We start from the raw sequence: 26,061 nt of genomic DNA, 5'->3' as shown, positions 1-26,061 counted from the left end.
TCACAAAATATACATTTCATTATCAGATTTTCAGGTTTCTTCTCATAGCCAATCATTTTAAATTATAAACAAATACTTTTAGCAAAACAAAAGGATCAGAAACGTAAATACTAAGAAGTCACACACACATACATACATACATATATATATATATATATATATATTTTTTTTTTTTTTTTTTTTGAGAGACAGTCTCATGTAGCCCAGGCTGGTCTGGTGTTTGATATGTAGTTGAGGATGACCTTGAACTCCCCATCCCTCCTGTCTCTACCTCCTGAATTCTGGGAAGACAGGTGTGAACCATCATACCTGGCTAAGGATCAAAAATAATGCTAGGAGCAATGCCAGGGCAATTTCATAGCTGGCAAGGGATATAATTAAAAGAGAATACAAGTGAGGCCTGGTGGCAAAGGCTAGTCATTTCCAGCTACTTGGAAGACTGAGGCAGGAGGATGGACAGTGTGGCAGGGGTACAAAATTAGTTCAAGTCCAGTCTGGATAAATTTAATGTTTTTTTAAAAAATTGTGTCGGAGCTGGGGGTGTAGTCTCATGGTGGAGCACTTGCCCATCTTGTGCCAGATCCTCAGTTCAATCTACAGGGGCCAAAACTTAAAGGTGAGCCTTGCTCTATGCCAAAGTAAATCTAGTATATATCTTTTCTAGTTAAACGAGCTATTTGCTGTTTTCTACAACTCCATCTTTTCATAGCATTAAGATCCTTGGGTTGGATTTAGAATTCATTAAAAGCATCAGGGTAGGTTTAAACATTGTGGAAAATTCATAGGTGTGAAAAAGGTATACAATTCATTTCAGTGTTTAAAATCATAGTAGCCGAAATATCAAGGGCAGACATAACAACTCAAAAGATTTCCTGTTCTAACCGCCTGAGGCGCTAACCAGTCTGAGCTCACGTGGAAGTAAGTATTACCTAAAAACTGTCCCTGGCTCATGGTGGGCCACCCTGCCAGTGCCCAGAAAATGAGCCCATGGGGTTGCGGTGTGCCCTTCACCCCAGGCTCTGACTCTAGCCCTTAGGGAAAGGCTGCAGTGTTGTTGTTGTTGTTGTTTCCCTTCAAACATTTCTACACACTACCTCAAACTGTGGGAACACGGAATCATCACGGCTGGGAACTCATTTCTAACTTGTCTCCCCCCCTCCCCCCAGAGGCCGCAGCATGGAGCGGCCGGTCACTTATCCATCATGTTAAAGATCATCTCGCAGGTCAGCTCTTCATCCTGGCTCTTGCTCCTGGCTGCACTTTCGCCTTGGTGGTCCTGAGCTGGCTCCCCAGGGCACTGTGCCTCCCGGAAGGTGGTGCCTTCCTGGGCAGCAGAGTCTTGGGAAAAAGATAGGGAGTGAGAAAACGTGAGAGAAAGCCAAGACATCCAGATGGGGGGGGGGGGACCAGAAAGTATACATCGCTGTCAACCAATGTGGTTTGAACCCAGCAGTAGCCACCCACGCCAGAGACACAACAGTTGTCACTCTCCTGTCTCTAGGCAGGACTGCTCAGCCCATGGCAGCCGAGTCAGGGGCTCCTTTGTGGGGACCCAGCAGGTACTATAGGAGACCAGCAGCTTCTCATCCATGAGATAGATGCCTGTGGCACACGTCTCTTCAGATGTGGCAAGCAAAAACGTCACCAGACATCACCCAGGAAATGGCTCAGCAGGTAAATACTGTAAGCCTGAGCCTGACGCTCTGAGAGGGGCGAGTGTGGGTGACCTTGCAGAGGTATAGCTGCACATAGCCACTTGGATAATGTTGACAATCCTCCAAGTGACCTGTCCCCTCCCTCACTGACTCTCTGGCTGGGGTTACTAATGGGACAAATGCTACCAAGATTAAAACTAAGTGGTCAAAAAGGACGTACCGTTGTCCGGTGCTGCTCCCCCCTCCACTGCCTGCATCTTCTGTTCCTGTCTTTGTTTTCTGGAGGTGGCCAACTTCTCAGTCTCCAACCGCTCAGTTTCTGGGTCACACTTCTTCCTGTGTCTCTGCAGGTTACTCTGTGGACGATGGCATGGGCTACATCAGTGTCCTCGTGTGCAGTTTATGTCTCAGAGTTGAGGCAACTCAGCAGGTAGAGGCACGTGTCACTAAGCCCGCTGGCCTAAGTGGGATCCTGGGGACCCACAGATGGAAGGAGAGAGCTGACTCCTGTAAGTCGTGCTCTGAGCTCTGCATGTGTGCTATGGAACGCTATGCCCCCGATACACCACAAAATATGTCAGTAATTGCACACACACACACACACACACACACACACACACACACACACAGGCTTCAGGAAGTCAGAAATGTACACCTTTTAGATTTTGGGCCAAACCCAAGAAACAAACCCAAACCAAAATGACTTTTGAAGTGTGTGTGTGTGTGTGTGTGTGTGTGTGTGTGTGTGTGTGTGTGTGTGTGTCTGCACCTGGGTGAAGGTGTCTCTGGGGGCCAGAAGGGGGCATCAGATACCCTGGACTGGAGTAGTGGATGGCTGTAAGCCATCGGATGTGGGTGCTGGGCACCTAAGTGAGGTCCTTTTGCAAGAGGAAAACATCCTCTTCACCGCTGTCTCTCCAGACCCCAAATGACCTTTTAAAAGGTGCCCTCCCTCTTACAATTAGCAAATAGCTAGCTTGTTTTCGTTTTAAAATAAGAGCTTTCAGGCCGGGTGTGGTGGCGCATGCCTTTAATCCCAGCACTCGGGAGGCAGAGGCAGGCAGATCTCTCTGAGTTCCAGGCCAACCTGGTCTACAAAGTGAGTCCAGGACAGCCAAGGCTACACAGAGAAACCCTGTCTCAAAAAACAAAAAACAAAAACAACAACAAAAGCTGTCACAGAGAAGATTGAATTTATCTTTCCACAAAGCTTCTACTCAGAAAAGAGAGGCCTGCCACTAAGCCAGACTCTCAAGGCATTGCCTATTTCTATGCCCAGCATCATGTAGAGACCTATCAGCCACTTGGTTACAGAGGCCTGTCACCTGGCTGCTCTGCTGAAAGCTGGGTTCAGGACCCAGGCAGTTAGTGTTTGCATCACCCTGGAGCTCAGAAAGGAAGGCTGGGTGTGGTGGCTCATGTCTGCAATGCTAGCTGAGGAGGGAAGCCAGAACTAAGATATCAGGTATAAAAGACGGGACCTGGGGGCTGGAGAGATGGCTCAGTGGTTAAGAGTACTGGCTGCTCTTCCAGAGGACCCAGGTTCAATTCCCAGTACCCACATGACAGCACACAACTGTCTGTAACTCCAATATCTGACGCCCTCACGCAGACATACATGCAGGCAAAACACCAAAGCACATAAAATAAAAATAAATAAATTATATGTATACAGGACCCACCCTGACTGAGTGTACTTGAGGCCCAGCTTGGGATTTGGTGACCTTTTACCAACAGAACCTGCCTTGCCAGGGTGTCTTAGTTTGTGTGTTCCTTTGTATGACACGGAAAACAATCTGGGGGCTCATCCAGGGCCTACTTGTGGAAGTGTCTAGATCCCCTGACTTGTGGGAGTACACCCTACTCCTACTGTGATGGCCCCTGGGTCTCTGGTGAACAACATCCTTTTGGCTCATGATCTCAGGAAATTAAGTTTCCTGGCAACAAAGGGAGGGCCAAGAAAATTCCACAGGGAGCCAGGAGGGAAATACAGAGAGTGGCAAAGTACTCCTTGGTGCTTGGGTAACCCTGGAGGTTGAGTAAGGGTGGACAGGACATCTTGCTGACCTACAGCTCCACGTGGTTCCTCAGTGGCTTTTTCCTTTTTTTTTTTTTTTTTTTGGTTTTTCGAGACAGGGTTTCTCTGTGTAGTCTTGGCTGTCCTAGACTCGCTTTGTAGTCCAGGCTGGCCTCGAACTCACAGCGATCTGCCTGCCTCTGCCTCCCGAGTGCTGGGATTAAAGGTGTGCGCCACCATGCCCGGCGGCTTCTTTTTTTTTTTTTTTTTTAAGTATTTTATTTAATTTTAATTTATGTGCATTGGTGTGAGGGTGTCAGATCTTGGAGTTACAGCCAATTGTGAGCTGCCATATGGGTGCTGGGAATTGAACCCGGGTCCTTTGGAAGAGCGGGCAGTGCTCTTAACCACTGAGCCATCTCTCCAGCCCTCCTCAGTGGCTTCTGATGGCGAGGACACACCTAACAGAGGGCCTGCCCCACAGGGGAAACAGCTGAAGGACTCAAAAGCAGAACACGGAGGTCTCCACTACCTGAGGCTGAGATTCGAGAAACCTCTATGTGTGGGGTTGAAACCAACAGATTAACACTCAGGAGTCCAGGATAGGAAACAATTAGGTCAAATAAGACTCTGAGGAAGCAGATCCCCTAGAAAGGGGGCAGCCATTTCCTTTAGTAAGGCCTGAGGCACCTTCACTCATTCAGTATTCACAGATCCATCTGATGCAGCCCGTCCCAAAGCCATTTCTCTTTCCCAGTTTCTCCCTGTGCTCCCAAAATCACAGTGCCACCTACGGACTCTGGGACACACTTCCTGTTTTCTCTACTTCACCTGGGGTTCCCTTCCTAGTGCCAGCTTGTGCTTACTAGGGAGATTAAACCAAGGCCCAGAGAGTGTCCGTTAGCATTCAGTTATGTCTGTGCAGTGAGAGCATGGGATGTCTTCCTTTGTTTAGTTGCGTTTTATTTTATTTTGTTTTAGGAGCCTGTGTGCCTTGGCCACAGGTACTGCCTCCTCTTATACCCATGTTGACCTAACTTGGCTCTTAAGGTTTTTCTATTGATGTGATAAAGAATATGACCAAAAACAACTTGGGGAGAAAAGAGTTAATTCCAGCTTACAACTCTGTGACCACACTTCATCACTGAGGCCAGTCAGGGCAGGGACACAGCAGGATCCTGGAGTCAGGAGCTGAGGCAGACGCACCATGGAGGAGTGCTGCTTACTGGCTCTGTATGGCTTGCTCAGCCTGCTTCCTTATACAACAGGACTGCCTGCTTAGCCCTTCTACAACAATCTAAGAAAATGGCCTCCAGACTTGCCTATAGGCAAACAGGTGGAGGCATTTCTTAACCGCAGTTCACCCTCCCAGATGACTCTAGTTTGTGTCAAGCTGACAAGCAAAGAAAAACAAAGCAACATCCAAGTGACTCCCATGGAGACTTGTGCCCCCGCCCCCATGAGGGATGGGCTAACTTTATCATGGAGCTGAGCACACCAGAAGTAAAAAAAAAAAAAAAACCAGGTTTCTCTGTTACTCTCTTGGCTGGTGACCTCATTAAGAGGGAGACAGCCATGTGACCTGGCCACCGTCAAGATTGTGGTGACCCCGAGACCTCACCACCATCTTAGTTAATCCATCTCAATGGCATAAGCCAAATTGGCAGCATCCATAAAACATCTGGGACCACTGCATCCCGGAGATTGGTCTTCCCGTCTGCATCCCTGGAGACCCACCCCTGGTCCACAGGCAAGCAGTCACACACCCCAGTCCTATTTCTTTCCTCTTTGTTTTCACTTTCTTAGATGCCTAACAGGATCATCGAAATGGGAGACTTGGAGGCTGCTGACTCCTCCTCACATAGACTGCACAGGGAGGTGGGAGGAGCCAAAGGTTCTTCTCTTCTCAGGCCCACGTGACCCCTGACAACACCTGAGGACAAAGCCTCTCTTGGCCTTAACAGTAAAAAGGAAGTGGTTACTTCTGGCCACTCTCAGGACCTTAAACACCTGTAAGAGAGTTGTAATCGACACTGAAATAAGACACATGCTTCCTCAACAGCCCTGTTATCCCACTCCCTAGACATCAGGCCCGGATGCAGACTTGGTACCATATAGACAATGATTTCTCACTAGTGCCTTTCTCCTTGATAAGTAAAACTGCCACCCCGGGATCGTACTGTAGACCTTGATTCGTGGCTACCTACAGCCAAGAGATGCAGGCTGCCCACTACTGTTTTAACCTAAATTTACCACTGGCTAGATTTCGTTTCTCTCCTTATCTAGGAGCCACTGGTGGGACCTCACAGCGATTCTAGGCAATGTCACCAAATAGCCTGAAAGCAGACCCTGTGACCAGCCTTTAGGCCAAAGGAGAAACAAGGAAGAACCCGACAGATGCGAAGCAAGTTCAGACATTTAATGATTATCCCCTACTCTGACTTCCCCTGGGGCCTGCTACTTATAATGCTATTCGGGGCTGCCCTCCCCTCTCCCTCATCTCTTTCCAGGGGCCAGTCAGGACTTCCTTCCCTCCACACACTGGACGTTACACAAATAAAACTACCGACGCACCTTTGTGGTCTTTCAGATAGGGCCGCTGAAGAGGTGACCCTAAATGCCATTACAGGATTGGGGTGACAACCAATCCAGTTCCTTCCAGCTGGAGAGGCTCTCTGAATATGGCACCTAGGGTGCTCCTTCCACCCATGGGGCGAGGTGCAATCACCACGTATGTCTGGGATAAAAGATGAGGCCATCTTGAATGAGTATGCTCACTATCCCAGTTTGGGTTCTGGCACACCCTTTTTACATAAAGAAATTCCCTTGTCAAGAGATTTTAACTAAAAAAAAAAAAGATTTTAACTTGGCTCATGTGTTCCTCTGGGGATGGGATACGCTGAGATTATTCTTTTCCCAACATAGTCGCTCATAAGTTGTCTGTCCATGTCTGCCATGAGGCTGCCTGAAGCTGGGAGTATTTATTCTACGTACGGCGCCTGGTTCTGCATAGCTTTGTATAAAGTAAAGCTTGATTTTAGTCATGGAGGTGGTAGGGTCAGGAACCCTCCAAGCATCCGAGACAAGTCATGGGCTGCTCCCACCTACCCCACCCTACCCTACCCTCCGCCAGCAGTGTAGGAAGCAGCAACTGACTTGCCTGCCCAGCATAAAGATTAGGGCTGGGTACATCTGGTATATAAGCTGAGTTAAAACACATGAACACAGATGTGCGAGCCTTCAAAAGGCAGCAGGCCAAGGATAGTAAGCACAGCACGCTTAGACCCGTTTATAAACAGAGACAGTGGCATGTGACAAATCCCTAAGCATCAGAGATGTCACCTGGGTCAGGATTAGGGCCTTCACTGGAAAGGGAGTCATGTTGCTGGCCGGTGACATTCTGATGCAAAGACAGAGTGATGTGTGTGTGCTAGCAAGCAGAAGTTTGTGAATGCTTTTAGATTAAGGTCAGGACGAATCAGGGCGCACTTGCCTGTGGCCTTCTGCCTTGGATCAGCATCCTGTCAGAGAGCAACCTGTGACCCTATAATGGGCTTCTGGTGCCAGGGCTCCAGGGAAGAAATGTTAGCTCCCAGATGAGGCAGCTGCTTAGGTCGCCCATCTACAGTTCTTCATCCTCATCCTCATCCTGGACTCCCTACTGCCCCAGAGACAGACAGACACCCTACAGAGAGCCTGACACCAAAAGGCCACCAGTGGGTGGGCACAATTAGACAATGCCCCTCCTCCCCACATTAGAGAAAACTGGCACAGGCTGTGACACTTCCCCTTCCTCCGACTCCTGTAAGAAGGGGCTCCACTCTTTTATTATCAGACCCCCCACCATGCTGTCTGTCTGTCTGTCTGCCCATGGCATTAACAACTCTTCAAATAAACTTCTTATCCAAAATCCCAAGACTGTTCTCTTAGCCTGAAGGTAAATAGGATTCACGTCTCCAGCTGCGCTTTCATTTTTAACAACCAGAACCACCCAGCCACGCCGCTCCCCAGTTCCAGACTCACATATGCTGTGATGTGATACTTGTTTGTTAAAGCCTGACATTTTTGAAGTCATTCGTTATGCAGAAATAGAAGATGAATACACCAACTGACAGCATATAAAGTGAGTGTGACTCGCTGCTCGGTTTTACACCCTGGAAGCGCCTGAGAATGGAAATCGCTCTGTGAAGATGCCTGCGTTTAGCTCACAGGACAGTTGTCAACTACCACGCTTTGAAAACCAGGTCCCGCCCAACATGAGGCCTACAAACCTTTAATCCCTACACTCAGGAGGCAGAGGCAGATGGATCTCTATGGGGTTGAGGCCAGCCTGGTCTACATAGCAAGTCCCAAGACTAGCCAGAGCTACATACTGCGATCCTGTCTCAAAAATGAAACCAGAAAACTAGGTTCTCTCAGGAGTCAGAGAACTCCCAAACTGTTTTCAATACATTGTGTGGACAATCTGCCTCAGGGTCCTCCAGAGCTGGGCCTGGTGGGGCAGTAGTTTTACCTAGATGTAAAAATAAAGGTTAGAAACAGAAAATGCTCTTAAGTAACTGCCACACAGCAATTTCTTACCCACCAAAGAATACAGCTAACAGACCATAGAGCCTGGCCTGGTGGTCCAGACCTGCCTTCCCAGCTACTCTGGACACTAACACAGGAGGAGCACAAGTTCAAGGCCAGAGTGGACAATTTAGCTAGAGTTGGTCTCAAAATAAACAAATAAATAGGGGGCCTGGTGGAGTGCTTGCCTGGCATGCACCTGGCCCGGATTCGATCCCCCAAAGGCTGTGTGTATGGGCTTCCCTTTTGCCTGCCAAGGGAGAGTGTTTATAAAAATGCTTGAGTTTTCTGGATCCAAAGACTAGCAAAACCTTCCTCAGAGGAGGTGGCGGCTGTTTGAAGTCCTGGTAACCTTTGAGGCAGAGGGTGCTTACCCAGCGGGAAAAGCATTTGCCACACTTGAGGCACAGGTGCACATCCGGGGTGACGCTTGCATCATGGTACTTCCGCAGGTGCAGGGTAAGCAGCTGCTTCTGCTGGAAGTGCTGGTCGCAGGCAAGGCAGGAGAAGAGCTTCTCTCCTGTGTGCATGCGCATGTGCGCTGTCAGGCACCGCTCCTGAGGGAAAGCAGGGACACAGCTGACACAGGAAGGTTCCTCAGAACTGTGTGCTAAGGGACCAGGGGCATCCTTGGCTGCACGTGGAGCTCTGAGCCAGCCTGGGTTACAAGAGACCTACTCAAGAAACCAAAACAAAAATTTTCTACGCTCACACTTTGAAGATTTATTTTATTTTTGTTTATGTGTGTGTGAGTGAGTGAGTGAGTGTGTGTGTGTGTGTACACGTGGGTGGGGCTACCAGAGGAAGCTAGAAGAAGGTGTTGGATCCCCCTGGAGCTAGAGTTAGGGTCAATTGTAAGTCACCTTATGTGGGTTCTGGGAACCAAACTCTGGTCCTCTGTAAGAGCAGCCAGCACACTTAACCACTGGTCGTCTCTCAGCCCTGAGCTGGCCTACACTCCGAAAGGCAGTGTGTGTGAGACCCTGCCTCTTATGTCCACTGATGAGGCAGTCACAGAGCGCTGAGGCACAATGAGGTCGCTGCACACTCCACAGGGCTTTTGTATATGTGGGTGAGGCGTAGCAGTATTTATTTCGAGAAACCCAAAGTGAGTGATTGGCGAAACCTTTTTGAAAAGTTAAGAAGAAAACCAATACATTAAAAACCAACACTACATCCTAATGTTACAATATGTATTGGGGCTGGAACTATGAGTTAATTGCCCCGTAATTCTTCTGCCGAGTCTGAAAACCCACTTCAGGGAACTCAGGAGAAGCCTCCCTCTGTTTCTCCCTGATCTATGGGGTGTTTGTTAAATATACAAGAACCCAGGAGTGCAGACACATTGTTAAAAAAAAAAAAAAACCCAGAGGTTCCCGGGGAGAAAGCTCAGTGTGCTTCCCGGCAAGCACAAATGTCTCAGCGTTGGGTCCCCAGCACTCCCATATAAGCTATGTGTGGTGGCGCATCTCAGCTCTGGGAGGAGACAGTCAGGTTCCTGGGGCTTTCTGTCCCCCTAACCTAATCATGGGGCTCCCAGATCTGCAGGAGAGTAATGAGGAAAACGCTGGGTGCTGAGCGCCGGATGTGGGCTCATCCCACAGCCGAATGAAAGCCTGCTTCCCAGAGCGCCCGATCCTATCCGATCAGGAAGCAGCAAAATTTGATGCAGTGACGACAGTGTTTCCAAAATCCGAACTCTAATGTTCTTCTGGAAGGTGCAGTTTTATCAGTGGCAACATGACTCCCCTAGATCGCCCACCGTGCCATCCATTTGTCAAGAGAATGTCCCCCGGGGCGCTCATCACTACATGCAGAATCTGTCGCCCAGTATTGTTCAAATGAAAGTGATGACCACGGGAAAGTGGCTAGTAGGCCTGGCAACTCAAACTACCCCTACTCCCTGGACTACAGAAGACAGGGGAGGTGCCATTTACAGCATCCATCTCCCCCAACCGGACATTAGAAACTGTTGGGTTAAGGTTTACTATGACGACAACCTTGACTGTATCACTGAGGACACTTAAAATCATTTGTGTGTGTGTGTGTGTGTGTGTGTGTGTGTGTGTGTGTGTGTAGTGTGGGGGCTGTGTCTGTGTGTGTGGGGGGGGCTGTGTCTGTGTGTGTGTGGTGTGGGGGCTGTGTGTATATACTATGTGGGAGCTGTGTGTGTGTGTGTGTGTGTGTGTGTGTGTAGTGTGGGGGCTGTGTGTATATACTATGTGGGAGCTGTGTGTGTGTATGTGTGTGTGTGGTATGGGGGCTGTGTGTGTATGTGTGGTCTTTGTAGGCTGTGTGTGTGGTGTGAGGGTAGTGGGGGCTGTGTGTGTGGTGTGGTGTGTGTGTGTAATGTGGAGGATGTGTCTGTATGTATGTGTGGTGTGTGTGGGCTGTGTGTGTATGTGTGTATGTGGGGCTGTGTATGTGTGTGTGTGGTATGGGGGCTGTGGTGTTTGTGGGCTCTGTGTGTGTAGTGTGGGAGTATTGTGTGGTGTGGGAGTAATGTGGGGGCAGCTGTGTGTGGTGTGGTGTGTGTATGTGTGTGTGTGTGTGGTGCATGTATGTGTGGTGGTGGTGGGATGTGTGTGTGTGTGTGTGTGTGTATGTGGTGTGGGGTTAATGTGGGGGGTGCCTGTGTGTGTGTGGTGTGTGTATGTGTGGTGTGGTGGTGGTGGTGGTGTGTGTGTGTGTGTGTGTGTGTGTGTGTGTGTGTGTGTGTGTGTGTGTGATGTGAGAAGTTGGAAGACGTCTTTGTGGAAGTGGTTCTCTCCTTTCACTTTACAGTGCTCTGGGGATGGAGCTAAGGTTGTCAAGCTTGCTGGAATGCCTCACTGACTGGCAGAGGTAGCATTTAACTGCCGAGCCATCTCACAGGGCCCTTCAGACATTCTGAGCAATTTGCCCTTTGTTTGGGCTTCCTGGCAGGAAGTTCACATCCATAGCCAATCCAGCCTTGCAGGGTGTCCCTGCCGAAGACACACCACTGCTCTGACATCAGACGTCCACACAGGGGCGAAGTGGACCACCCTGGCACTATTTTGATGGAGGCCTGGCTTGTGTGGGCCCCCCGAGTGTGGGGAAGATCTCGGTCCTCTCTGCAGCTTCAGCTGATGGCCTGAGGCTCCTCTGAGCTGGCTGCTGGGTCAAGCCCAACTCTTCTGAGGTTATCAGCGGGAGGTGGTCTCTTTTCTTTACGTGTGTGTATGTATGCGCATAAGTGCACAGAGCTCTGATCCCCTGGAGCTGGAGTTACAGGCGGCTGTCTGCCTCTCAGCATGGGTGCTGGGGTTTAAACTCAGGTGGGACAGCAATCACTCTTAACTGGCGGCTTCCCGCACTCTAGCTTCCTTCCCATTTTTATTTAAATTTGTGTTTATTGTTTTCTTTTAATATGTATGAGTGTTTTTGCTTGCTTTCGTGTACGTGTACCCTGGTGCCCAGGGAAATCCAAAGAAAGGCGTGTCAGATCCCTTAGAACTGGAGTTACTTTGAGCTATGGATACTTGGGTACCACCACGTGGGTCAGATTAGCAGCAACTGCTCTCAAGAGCCTAGCCATCTCTCCAGCCCCTAGCCTCTTTCTTAGGAAGGACTACTTCCCCGTTTCCCCCGCGCACTCACACACCTGACTCACACACACACCTTACCTGCATGCGTGAGGAGTCACACACAGTACCTGCTTGCACGCGTAATCACACTGCTCACACTTGAACTTCTTCTTATTCTTATGGGTCCTCTGGTGCTGAATGAGGGCGTAGCGCTCATGGAAGCCGGCGGGACAGTAGCGGCACTTGATCTCCTCGGGGCTGTGGCTGTGCATGTTGCGCAGATGGACGCCTGTAAGAGCCGCAGGAGGCACGGTGCTCACCGGTGGCAGCGTGAATGTCCAGGGACTTCTCAGGTGGGGAGTTCTGGGTATTATAGACTCTTCTTTGGCACTCAAGGGCTCCCCCACTAGTTTGCTTCCCTCAGAGATGGCAGACTGCCTCCATATGCCAGGTAGGGCATGAATGTCCCCTCTCCCCCAGCACGATGTGAAGGAGCTAAGCAGAAGTTTCCGTCTAAAACCTGCTCAACGGGGAGATCAAAGCTAGAGAAAATTGGCCATGCATGGACATTGAGAAACTTAGCACAGTGCAGGGGCGTCGGAGCAGGGCTGTGCAGTTTTCTGTAACCGAACTGTGACTGCTGTCCTGCTGGGAGTCCAGGTCCCCTTTGTCCCCATGACCTGAGTGAGGTGCACATTGGTCATGCTATCTAGGAAGCTCTTTACTTGGGTAAGCCTTAGGCTTGGTGGCCATGTGACACTCTGTGAGGCTGTCCAAAAGACACAAGTATAGTGGAGGAGGGCCCTGTACCTCCTGACTCAGAGAGGGCTGATCACCTCATTCTTACAGGGAGATGAAGAGCCAGTGTCCCCACAGCACCCCTACAGGGGCTGCAGAGTGTCACCTATGGCCTGTGGCAAGCAGGCTGTTTTGGTAACTGGCTAACAATTCTTTTTCCTAACAGGTCTTCTTAGTGGGCAGTGCTTTGCAGTACCTCAGGAACCATAGCAGCATTGGCAGAATGTTCCAGATGAAAGATAAGGTTGGTCAAATGCCTTACCCCTACAGGAATATTTCCAAAATCTCTGGGGTCTTCCAAGGCAATTGGGAGGACTTTTGATTTTTTTTTTCTCTGACACTTTTACTGTCTCTTGTAACATCATAATTTTGGGAAAGAGGGCAGGGAGGACCGGTTGGGAGACTAAGGCTCTCTTGCCAGCTCTTTGGACTTGAAAGTTCCTTGCGCTAAATAGATTCTGTCCTCCACGGCTCCCTCCTCCTATGCCAAAGCCCCCCACCCCACCCTCTCACTGAAGGCTCCTAAGTGCAAGCATGCAGGGTCGCCCATGCAAATCTCGTCCTTTTCCAGGGAACTTCCTGTCACAAGGGCTCACCACAGGAGAAGGGAGACTTGTGTCACAGGCTGCCTCTTACTGAAGCAAGTTCCTTAGAGAGACCCTGTTTCAGCGTCTCTTCTATACCCTCAGCTCCCAGCAGGATGTGCAAAGGGCAGGCTGAGGAGGGAACAGGGGCTGAGCCGAACTTCTAGCGCAGCTGCCTTTTGATACCCCAGATCATCAGGACGACTGCTCCTGGCAAAAAATTTCTCTGTTTCCTTCATACTCAGTGTTCTATATGTAAAAGTAAGTCTAACATGAGATAAAACAACACCTGTGGAAATGATCATGCATGTATGTGCACTGGGCCACACCAGGACTAGGCTGGCCAGCCTCTGAACTGCACTTACTCAGATCAGCCACCAGAGGGTGGTGCAGGACCTGTTTAAAACTTATTTGCGCTTCGGGAGCTGGGTGGACTTTGCAGCGTTGCAGGCCCAGGGAGGCCAAAGGGACACAGTTAAGCCAGACACTCACGCAGGTCGCTCTTTCTCCCAATGGTGGTGGCGCAGTGGGGACACTCGTATTTGGGCACATTGTCGCTATGCTTCTGTACCATGTGGATTTTCATGGTCCCACTCTGGGTGAACCGGGCATGGCAGGTGGGGCACTCATAAGGCTTCTCGCCTGTAACAAGAACAGCAAGTGACACCATGGAGTACGGCTCCCCTGTGAGCCCCAGCCCTTCCCAAGGGACGTGACATGTCCTGTGCTGGCGTGTCCTCTCCAGGCAACTCCTTTCTGTAGGTTTTAGCCTCAGTGGCTTGGGACTGGGAAGGCAAGCCACACAGCACGGTCACAGGGCCCAGATGTGAAATTCTCTGACACTGGTGACCCCTCACCAGCTCACGACAGCTGCATGAGACTGTGCGTGCATAGTCTCTACCTAAGAAACCAACTGAACAGCTGCATGGCTCTCACCTGGGTGTGTGCATATGGCTCTCACCTGGGTGTGTGCATATGACTCTCATCTGGGTGTGTATATATGGCTCTCACCTGGGTGTGTATACATGGCTCTCACCTGGGTGTGTATACATGGCTCTCACCTGGGTGTGTGCGCATAGCTCTCACCTGAGTGTGTGCACATGGCTCTTACCTGGCTGGGTGCTCATGGCTCTTATCTGGGTGTGTGCACATGGCTCTCACCTGGCTGGGTGCACATAGCTCTCACCTGAGTGTGTGCACTTGGTTCTCAAATGAGTGTGTGCACATGGCTTTTCACCTGGGTGTGTGCACATGGCTCTCACCTGGGTGTGTGCATATATGGCTTTTACCTGATGTGTGCACATGGCTCTCACCTGGCTGTGGGCACATGGCTCTCACCTGAATGGGTCCGCATATGGCGCTTCAGCTTGTAGGTGTCCTTGCTGGCATAAGCACACTGGAGGCACTGGAAGGGACGCTCGCCTGTGTGTGAGCGCATGTGGCGCTTCAGCTTGCTCGCCTAGGACATGTAGGGGAGGGTCATTGTGATGGGAGCCTGAAAGTGGCCAGGGCTTCAGTTAACCAGCTTCTTATGACAGGATGTGAAGCTTGCAGGGGAGCTCATGCCTGCAACCCTAGCACTCAGGAAGCTGAGGCAGGAGGATTGCTGTAGTTCAAGAGGCCCATTAAAACTACATCAGTCTTATATTGACTCCCCCCACGCAAACAAACAAACAAACAAACAACCCAGACATGAGAGAAAGAAAAAAAAAAAAAGCAAACCCAGGCATGGCAGTACACACTCACAATTCCAACTTTGAAGAAGCTAAGGCAGGAGGATTGCTGCAAGTTTGAGAACATCCTGGGTCATATAGTGAACCCAAAGCTAACCTATCTAGAGAGACCCTGTCTCAAAATGCAAAAGTAAAAATTTAAGTTAACCAGACCTCAGTATTACAGCACCCCATAAAACAGAGCTACCCTATTTGCTGGTGACTCTTAAGTTTTTTTCACTGGCTGTATGCACAAGGTCCCTTGGGGTTAATGAGCCCCGGGTGGAAGACTTCCACACTAAATTTCACTTTACAAATAGAGCAGAGCACTTTACTCAGTGTTTCTCTCTTTATTTCTAAGACCTTTCCTGCTCACAGCAGTAAAGTTTAAGTCGCTTGTAAACACAGAAGCCGGAAAAGCTTTCCAAAGTGGGGGAACCTGCGCCATTAGCGAGATGGAGAGCCACCTGCGAGATGCCTGGAGTTCAGAGTCCTCATGGGTCCCCTGCTAACTGTGTTCAAGACAGAGATGGCCCCCTTGCCACGAAGTGTGGTTTTGTGGGCTCTTGGCTTCTTTTAAAACGTGTTTTGTTGTTTTCGAGACAGGGACTCACTTTGTAGTTCAGGATGGCCTCGGACGTGCAGCAAGCTTGCTGCCTTACCCTCCTCCGTGCTGGTCTCACTTCCCTTACACAGGAGGCACAGGCAAGGATGTCTGTGAACTTGAGGCCAGCCTGGTCTACATAGTGAGTTCCAGGCCATCCATGGCTACAGTGAGTACTGGACCAGCCAGGGCCACATTATGAGACGCCTGTCTCAAACACAAATAAAAGTAACAAAGAGGGAAGTTTTAAGTGGAAGGGAATGGACTCTGTTAGGTTTTGGAGTCCATTAAATAGGAAATAGCATGCAACCTCTCCTTTGCCCTGGCAGTGTCCTCTAGGAATTCTGAGACCAGACTTTGACCGAGAACCCTTCTTGGTGTTTGCTTCCTGGGGAGCAGAGTCATCAGGCATACTGGGCTGGAGGCTTGGGGACCAACACCAAGCCTGCTTACAAACTCAGAAAGGCAGCATGGACCTGTTTGCCTGAAATGCAGAAGGCACGCCTGGGCCAGAAGAATACCCAAGACCAGAGGAAGCCTTCAAGTGAAAAACAGGACCCACGATGGGCAGCTCAGCCTGGATGTATTGTTCTGAGGAAGAAATACGGAAGCCAGGCTGCTGTGGTGCACGTCTCTAATCCCAGCACTTGAGAGGCAGAGGCAGGTGAGTATCTGTGAGTTTGAGGCCAGCCTGGTCTACAGAGTGAATTCCAGGAAAGCTAGGGCTACAAAGAGAACTGCTATCTAGAAAAAACAAAGAAGAGGAGGAGGAAGAAGTGGAGGAGGAAGAGGAGGAAGAGGAGGAAGAGGAGGAAGTAATAATATGGGAATAGTGGAAAGAAAAAGAAATATATTTTTATTTGAGACAGGGTTTCTCTGTGTAGCCTTGGCTGTGCTGGACTCGCTTTGAAGACCAGGCTGGCCTCGAACTCACAGGGATCCCCCGCCTCTGCCACCTGAGTGCTGGGATTAAAGGTGTGCACCACCACGCCCAGCTCTAGAAAAAGAATTCTTAACACTGCAGTGTGGGAGGGTTCAGGGTTCAGTGAGGAAGTGGAGGAGGCCAAAGGCGGCAACATAGGACCTCCCTGCCTGGCTTTTCTGGGTAGGCAAATGCTCTACCACTGAGCCCCATCTCCAGCCCTCTTTTAACTTTTTACTTTGAGACCATGTCTAAGTTGTGCTGGCTGGCTTTGAACTCACGATGCAGCCCAGCCAGGCCTTGAACTTGCCTCCCAGGGGCTCAAAAAAAAAATGCAAAAGCATAAGAAACAGGTATGTCTAATTCTCTTTCTTGCTCACGAATAAAAGGATGGAGCAGGAAGGAGCATCACCTCCTCTCAGTGCTAGCCAGCAAGCAGCAGCAAATGGTGGCGGCAGGGTAGTGGTCAGCGCCCCATGGGGTCATCATCCCTGGGCGCATGGGCGCTCTGCCACTGGGCAGGATTTCTGAGCTTTGGTGTCTCCTTGTCAGACACCTTCTGCTCCCTCACATTGCTGCCACAACCCTTGCCTCAGATAGAAAAGCTCCTTTTAAAAATAGCCACAGTGGAAAGAGGTTCTTGGAATCGAATTCTGACCCGTCTGTGAAATCCCCCATTTTATGAAACACACTTGCGTCACTGCCAAGTTTAAGCGTTCGCTGTCCCCTTTAGCTTAGTTCCTGTTAGAACTTCCTGCTTAACCCTCCTCATGCCAGGCTCACCGCCAGGATGCAGCCAGCTTCCTCACACCTTGGACATGGACTGCTGGGAAAGTGGACCTGAAAAGGAGACGCCAAACATGGCCTTTGTTTTGCTGAGGTAGGAGCATCCCAAGTTCAAGGCCTGTTTGGGCTGCAGAGCGAGTTCAAAGCCAGCCTGAGCAACCTAGGGATGCCATGTCTCAAAATAAAAGACATAGCTGAGGGCATAGCTCAGAGTTAGAGTGGTTCAAGGCCCAAAGTACCACATTCAAGACACGCATACACATACACACATGCACGCACGCATGCACGCATGCACACACACACACACACACACACACACACACACACACACACACCCCACCTAGTTGCCATGAGCAGAGCATGCAGCTAAATCCCATCAGAATTGCTGGTGTGCAGTGTGTGTGGACAGGGTTACATCTTCAAGCCGATAGCTCTGTCTGTCCAGGTGGGGTTGAAGCAAAGCTCAAAAGCCTCAGGAGGCAAAATCTCCTAGTTCTCTGCTAGGGGAGCGCTCTCTCTCTCTCTCTCTCTCTCTCTCTCTCTCTGAGTGTTTTGCTTGTAAGCATTTCTGGGCACTACACACATGTCAGAGGCCGGAGAGGGCATCAGATCCCTTGGAACTGGAGCTACAGACACCCGGTTGTGAGCCAGTATGTGGGTGCTGGGAATCGAACCCAGGTTCTCTGCAAGAGCAGCCAGTGCTCATAACTGCTGACTCCAGCCCCAGGGTTATTTCTTGACCATAGATAATATCTAGAATCTATACACCTTTAAATGTTACTGGGGGTGGGAAACAAGATGGCTGAGCACTAAGCATGTGTAAACTTTGCAGAGGACCCAGGGTCTGTTCCCAGCGCTCCTGTCAAATGGCTTCCAACTACTGTAACTCCAGACCCAGGGCATCTGATATCTCTTTTGGTTTCCTTGGGGACCTGAACTCACATGCACATACCACCTCCATCCCCAATTAAAAATTAATAAAGTTAAATATAAGTAAATATTGTTTGCAGGCGGGGGTAGGGGGGGAGCAGCAGCAGGACGGCTTCTGCCACCCAAGCCTGGCAGTCTGAGTTTAATCCACTAGAAGGGCAGAACTGACATCATCAAGTTGTCCTCTGATGCTCACTATGTAGACCTTGAACTCTCAGCAATCCTCCTGCCTCCATGATGGGATGAAAAGTGTGAGTCTAGCATAGGTTTTAAAACATGTCTTCGGTATGTAGTTGGGTAACAGACTGGTGTCCCCTCAGAGTGGTTGTATCTCGCTGTTGTACAGGCCTGACTGCGAGGGAGCTCACCTCAACACTGGCATACTTGCATATGGAGCACTTGAAGGGTTTCTCGTGAGTGTGTTTGTAACGCCTGTGCCGGACCAGTTCCCCGCTGGTGACAAATGCCATGTCGCAGTCCCCGCACTTGTAGGGCCTGGTTCCTGAAAAATCATGTGGTTTTACACTTTTCAAATGAGACTTAACTGCAAAACTTCCAGTGACTTTCTAGTTTTGAAATGGCAGTCTGAAAAGCTTCGACAATTAAGAAGTTCTTTGAACTATAAATATCACAGATGTACGAGACGGCGTTCTGGGTAACAGTTAGTGCTTTTAACTGAAATTCAAGAAGGCGTTGGGGTGGGGGAGAGCAAAATTAAGCTGAGAATGGTGTGGCAGGCTTGGAACCCCAGCACTCAGAAGGCTAAGGCGGGGAGATTGGTGGTTAGACAGTATCAGCCTGAGCTACAAGTGAGACCCTATTTCCAAAACAAAACAAAACTTGAAAAAAAAAAAAAGAGAAGAGGAGGCAAAACTAAGCATAAATTCACACACAGTGGAACCCCTTTCTTATTTGAGGGCAAGGTCCAAATGCTCCCTGGATGCTTATGATAAGGTTTAATAAAAACCAGAACCAACAACAATAAGAAATTGACAGATCAATGAGCTGGGCCTTACGTGGTCCTGGCCCATCATCCTATTCACTTAGGGGGCTGAGACCGAAGGAGCACAAGTTCCGGGCTAGCCTGGGCAACTTAGACCTCTCAAAATAAAAAGCACAGGGCTGGAGATGTAGCCCAGTGGTGGCGCCCTTGCCTAGTGAGCTTAAGACCACTTCAGTAGTCCTCGGAGCCAATGAAATCGCACTTAGAGGACATAAGAGGATACCGACGAAAACTGCTTAAACCTCAGGCCGAAAGGAAAACCATTTAAACGTCTGAGTTGCTTCTTCGGCAATTTTCCTGTACGTCTGTAGTGCCGAGGGTGGACCCTGGACCCCTGCCTGTGCTAGGCAAGTGCTGTGCTACGGAGCTCCACCCTAAGGCTGACCATCAGTGACAAAAATGGCAGACGGGGGAGCCCGGGTGAAGAGAGAACTCATTGGATTTCCCCTGCACCTCACTGAGATTTATGGTGCACCTGTGAAAGAAGGCCACCCAGGGGTGCCTCACCTGTGTGGGTGTTGACATGGTTCCGAAGGAGAGTGACGGTGCGGAAAGCCTTCAGGCACAGGTGGCACAGGTGTGGCCTCTCGTCACTGTGAATTTTTAGGTGACGAGTGAAAGTCGACAATTTGGAAGAAGTGAACGGGCAGGCATCACACTGGAAGCTTCGAGGTTTTCCTATAGGGAGAAGACACATGGTGATAGATCTAGAAAGGCTTCCCTTGAGCAGTCCCAGCAAAAGCCAATGTAACTTCTTTAGCCTCATGCTGTTTGGGATTATGAGATTTCTCAGAACCTCAGGACACCCCATTCTCGATAGAGAGCATCTTGTCAGAAAATACACAGCTTCTGTTTCCTGCCACAGGGCTGCCTAGGTCTCTAACCCATTTTCCCTGTTGTGTAGAATGGACAGACACTTGTGACTCCTGTTCCAGAGGATCTGGGGCCCCCTTCTGGCCTCCATGGGTACTACACACAGGCACTGCACAGAAATACATGCATATATACACATACATTAAACATAAACCGATATTATCCGGGCAGTAGTGATGCATGCCTTTAATCCCAGCGCCCTCCCAGAATCAGGTAGAGCTCTGTGAGTTCGAGGACAGCCTGGTCTACAGAGCAAGTTCTATGACAGCCAGGGCTGTACAGAGAAACCCAGTCTTGAAAAACAAGAAACAAGCCAGTCAATCTTATAGAAATATCACCTAGAGTGTGGCTTGGATTAGGGAGGACAGATTCTAGCTTCTAGCACTGTGGGGGATCACATCTGCTGTTAAGACACCAAGAGAAAGCCAGGCATGGTGATGCACACCTGTATCTGCTGTTAAGACACCAAGAGAAAGCCAGGCATGGTGGTGCACACCTATATCTGCTGTTAAGACACCGAGAGAAAGCCGGGTGTGGTGGCGCACACCTGTATCTGCTGTTAAGACACTGAGAGAAAGCCGGGCGTGGTGGTGCACACCTGTAATCCCAGCACCCAGCAGGCAAAGGCAGGCAGATTGCTGTGAGTTTGAGGCCAGCCTGGTCTACAAAGTGAGTCTAGGACAGCCAAGGCTACATAGAGAAACCCTGTGTGGAAAAACAAAAACAAGCAAGCAAAAAAGACACCGAGAGAGTGACTGGTGCTTGGTGACAACAGCCATCAGAGCCAAAGCTGTAAGGACATTTCTCTGTATGTGCAAAGCAAAAAATGGTATATTGGTGGCTCCCGGGGCCTGGAGGCCAGGGATGAAAAGTAATGATAGGGATAGAGAGGGTGATAAAAAAAAAAGTCTTGAAATTAGAGCGGTGATAGCTACGTGGGGTTACAAATGTATTAAAAGTCATAAAATAAACCAGGAGAGAAATTGGGGGCTTCAGCCTCATGACCGAATGAGAAGTTACCACAAGGCGAAGAGCCAAGGCTCCACCTTCAGAGGCAGGAACGACCCTGGCCACAAACAAGGGAACTGAAGTGTTGGCAGTGTGGCTGGTCCCTTTGTAAACCGAGTCACCTCCTTCCTTTCCCTAGCCATGGGCTACTAGAAGAGAAAGATACTGTCAGAGAATGGCTTTTTAGTCGTTTGTTTTTGTTCTTTATTCTTTCCCGACTGGGGAAGGAAGCCAAGGTCTCATGCATGCTGAGAAAGTACCCAGCCACATGCCAGTCAGACAGAACTTTTTAAAGTCAGCTAGAAATTGAGATAATGGGGTAAAATGTCTTGATTTAAATAAGTGAGAAATTACTTTGAAACAGCAGCTCATTAAGTCCCTGTGAGAGGCAAATTCTTCCTGTGGGCTGCTAGGATGCTGTCTACTGCAATATTATTATGAGGCCTCCACAGAGCGTCGCAGGCCCCTGCCTCAGTGAGTACCCATCACTGAGACTTCGAGAAGGCCGTGGCTGTACACACACGAACGCCACTCTTTCTGCTGTCTTGACCCTCCCTCCCAGCTCCTAGCCTGGCTTCACACAGTAGTCCCCGCCTGGCTCTCCTTCTTCCTGGTCCCCAACTTTGCCTGGTCCCCTTTCCCAGACTCTAACCTTCTGCAAGAAAGGTTCCCTGGTCCCATTCCTTATGTGCTTGCTCTATATAGGGCTCACTGCCCTGCTCCGTAACTACCTGCCCCCCCCACCCCTACACTCACTCAACCCCGCCAAGAAACTTCAAGCTAGAAAGCAGAGCCCGGGGCCAGCCTATGATTTCCGTGCTTAATGCTTTTTGGAACATTTTAAAACAGCCTTTAAAATGTCTGTGTGAGAAATGAAAAAAACAAACAAACAAAAAACCAAAACCAAAAACCAACAAACAAACAAAACAACAACAACAACAAAAAAGCAAAACACTTGGATTTGATTTACAATATAGAACAATCCTGTAACTGTTAAAATTTCTTCCATCTCCTGATGGTTCTGAGAGTAACGTTTACACATCAACACTTCAGACTTCTGTAACTGCCACCTTCCCACAAGAGAAACAGGGGTTTCTCAGTGTGTCAAGCAAGCTGGCCAGCCTACCCTTGGTCTTCCTTCGAGGCTTGGTGGCATCATCTTTTGGCACACTGGTCTGCTCTGGCTCTGGCTGGCTTTGCTCTTCTTCGAGGCTTAGATGGGAAATAGGCAGAAGGAGTTCGTCGCTTCCTTTGTCTTCCGGTTTCATTTCCACAAAGAGGAAACCGTCTTCTCCGTTCCTGTCCGGCCCTCCCTCTGGTGGCAGCTGGTCCTTTTCATCTTCAGACTGGTAAGTAACAAATGAACAATTAGAGGAGACCCTGGTGGTTACAATCTGATGAAATTCTTCATGCCGGCACACTGAGGAACACAGAAAGAAAAGCAAACACGCAGGGCGGCTCATGGTCATGGCCATTGTTAACTTAGCATCAGGGGTCCTGTGGTGACTCGAGCTTTGTTGTTTTATTTGTTATTTTTATTTTTTGGTGGGGGACAACAGGGTCTCAGGCAGTAGAGCCAGTTTCAAACTCACAATGTACCCAAAGGTAAGCCTGAACTTCTAATCCTCCTGCCTCCATCTCCCGAATGCCAGAATCACCACAGTGTACCAGCAAGCCAGTTCACACCAAGCCAGTTCACACCAAGCCAGTTCATAATGTATGGTTGATGAAACCCAGACTGCATGCATCTAGCAAGCACCATACCAAGTGAGCTATATCTCCAGGCCATAATATTTCTCTTCCCACTTCCTCTTTCTTTCTTTCTTTCTTTCTTTCTTTCCTTCTTGGTTTTTCCAGGCAAGGTTTCTCTGTTACCAGAGCCCTGGCTGTCCCAGACTTGAATTGTAGACCAGGCTGGCTTCTAACTCACAAAGATCCGCCTGCCTCTTCCTCCCCAAGTGCTGGAATTACAGGAGTGTGCCACAATGCCTGGCACATAATATTTCTTCTTTAAAAACACAATGTGAGCCGGGTGTGGGTGGCGCACACTTTTAATCCCAGCACTCAGGAGGCAGAGGCAGGTGGATCACTATGAGTTCAAGGCCAGCCTGGTCTACAAATCGAGTTCAGGACAGCCAGGGCTACACAGAGAGACCCTGCTTTGAAAAACAAACAAACAAGCAAAATAAAAATAAAAACAATATACTTTACATTATTAGCATCATTTCCAGTAACTTTTATAATTCTTTACACAAACACACACATACACACACTTGTGTGTGTTTATATATGGTAAGGGGTGTGTGTGTGTGAAGGTGTTATTTTACTGTATTTTATTTTCCAACTTCAAAATATGTCTATACCTAATATCACACAATGCCTCAATGTTAGAAAAACCAGTTTTACTTTTTTTCTCTCCCATAAGGCACTGGTGTGTAAAACTGAAGCATACCTCCCTCAGGGCTGTGCTTTCCCCCAAGTTTGGCATTAACTCTTGGTCCTCCTCAGCCACCAGCACATTTTCCCACCGCAGGTGAAAATGCATCAGCTCTTCCGGGATGCTGACGGTCATGCAATGTTGAAGACTGAGCTCGGGCTCTTGGTCCAGCAACAGCACGGATGGCAACTGCAGGACGCTTTCTGCCTGTGGTATTAGCACTGAAAGCTCCTCAGAGTGTGGCATGCTCATCCATCCCAGCCCCTGTAGGTGCACGTCCTGGGACTCCAAGTGCGCGGTCTGCAGGGTCGGGATCCGCCTATCGCTCTCTCCTGGGACCCACAAAGGCAGCTCAGGCTCATCTTTCTGGGACTCAGCATCCAAAAGCTCACAGCTGTTTTCGGCCTCCGCCTCGACAGCATCCTCCTGGGCTTCCACTCTTTGGACCTCACCCGCTTCGTTTTCCTCCTCTAGGTCTCCAGACTTCAACTTCTGCTCTTTGATTTGGGTGAAGTGCTCAGAAGAGACAGGGACGGCTGCCATGGTGACAACCCCCTAATGGAAAGAGAGCATGCAGTCTTTATGGGGTACAGAGGACCCGGCTTTTGAGCAAGAGACACCAGCCGGGGCCAACGTTGCAGGCCAACTTGGGCTCCGTACTGAGACCATGTCTCAACCATACCCCAAATCCCTGCAAAAGTCTCAAGCGGGACTTAGGTTATAATCCAACATTCTAAGTCCCAGGCTGGGCTCAGGATGGTGAAGGGTAGTGGTCTTTGCTGGCATGGTCCAGGGCTGAGCAAAACCGGGGTCAGTGCACAGGTTCCCACAGGCGCACCCTCACCAACCCCGTGAAACGCTCGAGGCCTTCAGGACAGAGCAACTTCTCATTGGGCCTCATGGCTTTTGGCAGCCATATGCAACAGGGCGCACCCAGCTCCATGCCGCCTCCCACACTAGCGCCCCGCCCGTCTTGCCCCACCCAGCCTCACCCCACCCATGCCCATGCCCGTTGGTGCTCTCCAGGAGGCCGAGGCACCCAGGGTCTCACCACAGAGGCAGGGTAGTCGACCGCGTGGCCGCCACCTTGCCACCTCGTGCAAAATGGCTTTTTTCGTGCTGCCGCCGCTGCCACCACCTCCCCTTGGAGAGCCTTGCGCAGGCGCTGGTGGGGGAAGTGGGTGGAGCCAAAGAGAGGAAGATCTTGGAGATGGGGGAGTGGAGTAAGCGGGCACAGGACCCCAAGGGGGCGCTGAAGTCCTGGAGGGGATGATGGACAGAGAGGAAAAGATGGAGTCCTAAAGGGGGCGCTGGAGATGCATGGGGAGTGATGGACAGAAAGGAGAAGTCCTGAAGGGGGCGCTGGAGACATGGCGGGAATGATGGACAAAGAGGAAAAGATGGAGTCCTAAAGGGGGCGCTGGAGATGCATGGGGAGCGATGGACAGAAAGAAGAAGTCCTGAAGGGGGCGCTGGAGACATGGCGGGAATGATGGACAAAGAGGAAAAGATGGAGTCCTAAAGGGGGCACTGGAGTCCTGGGTGGGAGTGGAAGATGGTCAGAGAGGAAAAGATGGAGTCCTAAAGGGGGCGCTGGAGTCACATGTGGGGGCAGGTGATAGAAAGGAGTGGTACTGAAGGGGGCGCTGGAGGCGTAATGAGAATAATGAACAGAGAGGAAAAGATGGAGGCCTAAAGGGGGAGCTGGAATTGTGGTGCTGGGGGTTGGTTGGGGTAGGGGTAGGGGGGATTCGGGGGTGCGGGGTGGGTAGAGGGTGGGGGGGAGCTGAGGGTTGAGGGGTGGGTGTGGGGGATGGGAGGCAGAGGGAGTGAGGTAGGGGTGGAGATGATGAACGGGGAGGAGTGGGTCCTGAAGAGGGCGCTGGAGGCGTGGTGGTCGATGATGGATAAAAAGATGGAGAAGTCTAGAGGGGGTGCTGAAGTAACAAAGGACCAAGTGGAGGGGAACAGGCCTGGAGACTATGGGAGAACCGACAAGGTAAGAGTGCTGGAGAACTCGGGGAGGCAGAGGCAGGCGGATCTCAGTGAATTCGAGGCCAGCCTGGTCTATAAAGAGAGTCCAGGACAGTCAAGGCTACACAGAGAAGCCCTGTGTGTGTGTGTGTCCTCGCGGGTGGCGCGGGGGCAGTGCTGGAGAGGAGGGTCTAGCAAGAGGGGAGGAGGATTGTGTGTGTAGGGGGTGTGCTGGGTGGTAGAATGGAGTTTAGAAGGAATCTTGCGTTGTAAAATGGAGGGTCACAAACCTCATGGGCACAGGCGTGATAAAGGCGCTGTGAGGCGGGAAGACAGAAGGGATTAGGGAGGCCAGAGGGAGAAGGATGGAAACAAGAAAATTCCTTTGAAAATTTGGAATATTGGAAACTTGTAAAATATATTTTTATAAAATCAGGAAGCCTTAACTGCGTTGTCTTCGGCCTAGTGTTTATCGTCGACCTACCCGCTGCAGCCTTTTCTGAAACAGCTCCGGGCACCATCACAGAGGTGGGGTCAGGTGCTGAGATCGAAGGCAGGAAGCAGCTGTCAGGAGGCCTGGACCACCGTGGGTCCCTTTCAGCTCTTTCTGTTTGCTAATTCTCCCAGCAGAAGCCTTCCTT

General features: G+C 50.0%; 2 protein-coding genes across 2 annotated transcripts; both read right to left on the bottom strand.

The window, feature by feature from the left end:
- Positions 1–158: 158 nt before the first annotated feature.
- LOC311594628 (transcriptional repressor CTCFL-like) lies at positions 159–25,108 on the bottom strand. Its single transcript, XM_084776513.1, has 10 exons — positions 24,498–25,108; positions 22,136–22,355; positions 19,636–19,806; positions 18,494–18,627; positions 14,510–14,630; positions 13,664–13,813; positions 11,918–12,078; positions 8,616–8,798; positions 1,876–2,011; positions 159–1,338 (listed from the first exon to the last, which is right to left on the bottom strand). The coding sequence occupies exons 1-10, from the start codon at positions 24,816–24,818 to the stop codon at positions 1,190–1,192; spliced, it is 1,746 nt and encodes a 581-aa protein (XP_084632639.1). The 5' UTR covers positions 24,819–25,108; the 3' UTR covers positions 159–1,189.
- Positions 22,397–24,579, bottom strand: LOC311593229 (transcriptional repressor CTCFL-like; the record flags this gene model as incomplete). Its single annotated transcript, XM_084774424.1, has 2 exons — positions 23,462–24,579; positions 22,397–22,429 (listed from the first exon to the last, which is right to left on the bottom strand). Exons 1-2 carry the CDS (start codon positions 23,987–23,989, stop codon positions 22,397–22,399), a joined length of 561 nt encoding a protein of 186 aa, XP_084630550.1. The 5' UTR covers positions 23,990–24,579.
- Positions 25,109–26,061: the final 953 nt, after the last annotated feature.

This window comes from Acomys minous (assembly GCF_964271855.1).
Source record: "Acomys minous genome assembly, chromosome: 3".
Classification (NCBI taxonomy): Eukaryota; Metazoa; Chordata; class Mammalia; order Rodentia; family Muridae; genus Acomys; species Acomys minous.
Note: the sequence above shows the minus strand (reverse complement) of the source record. Positions and strands in the feature narration are given on the sequence as shown.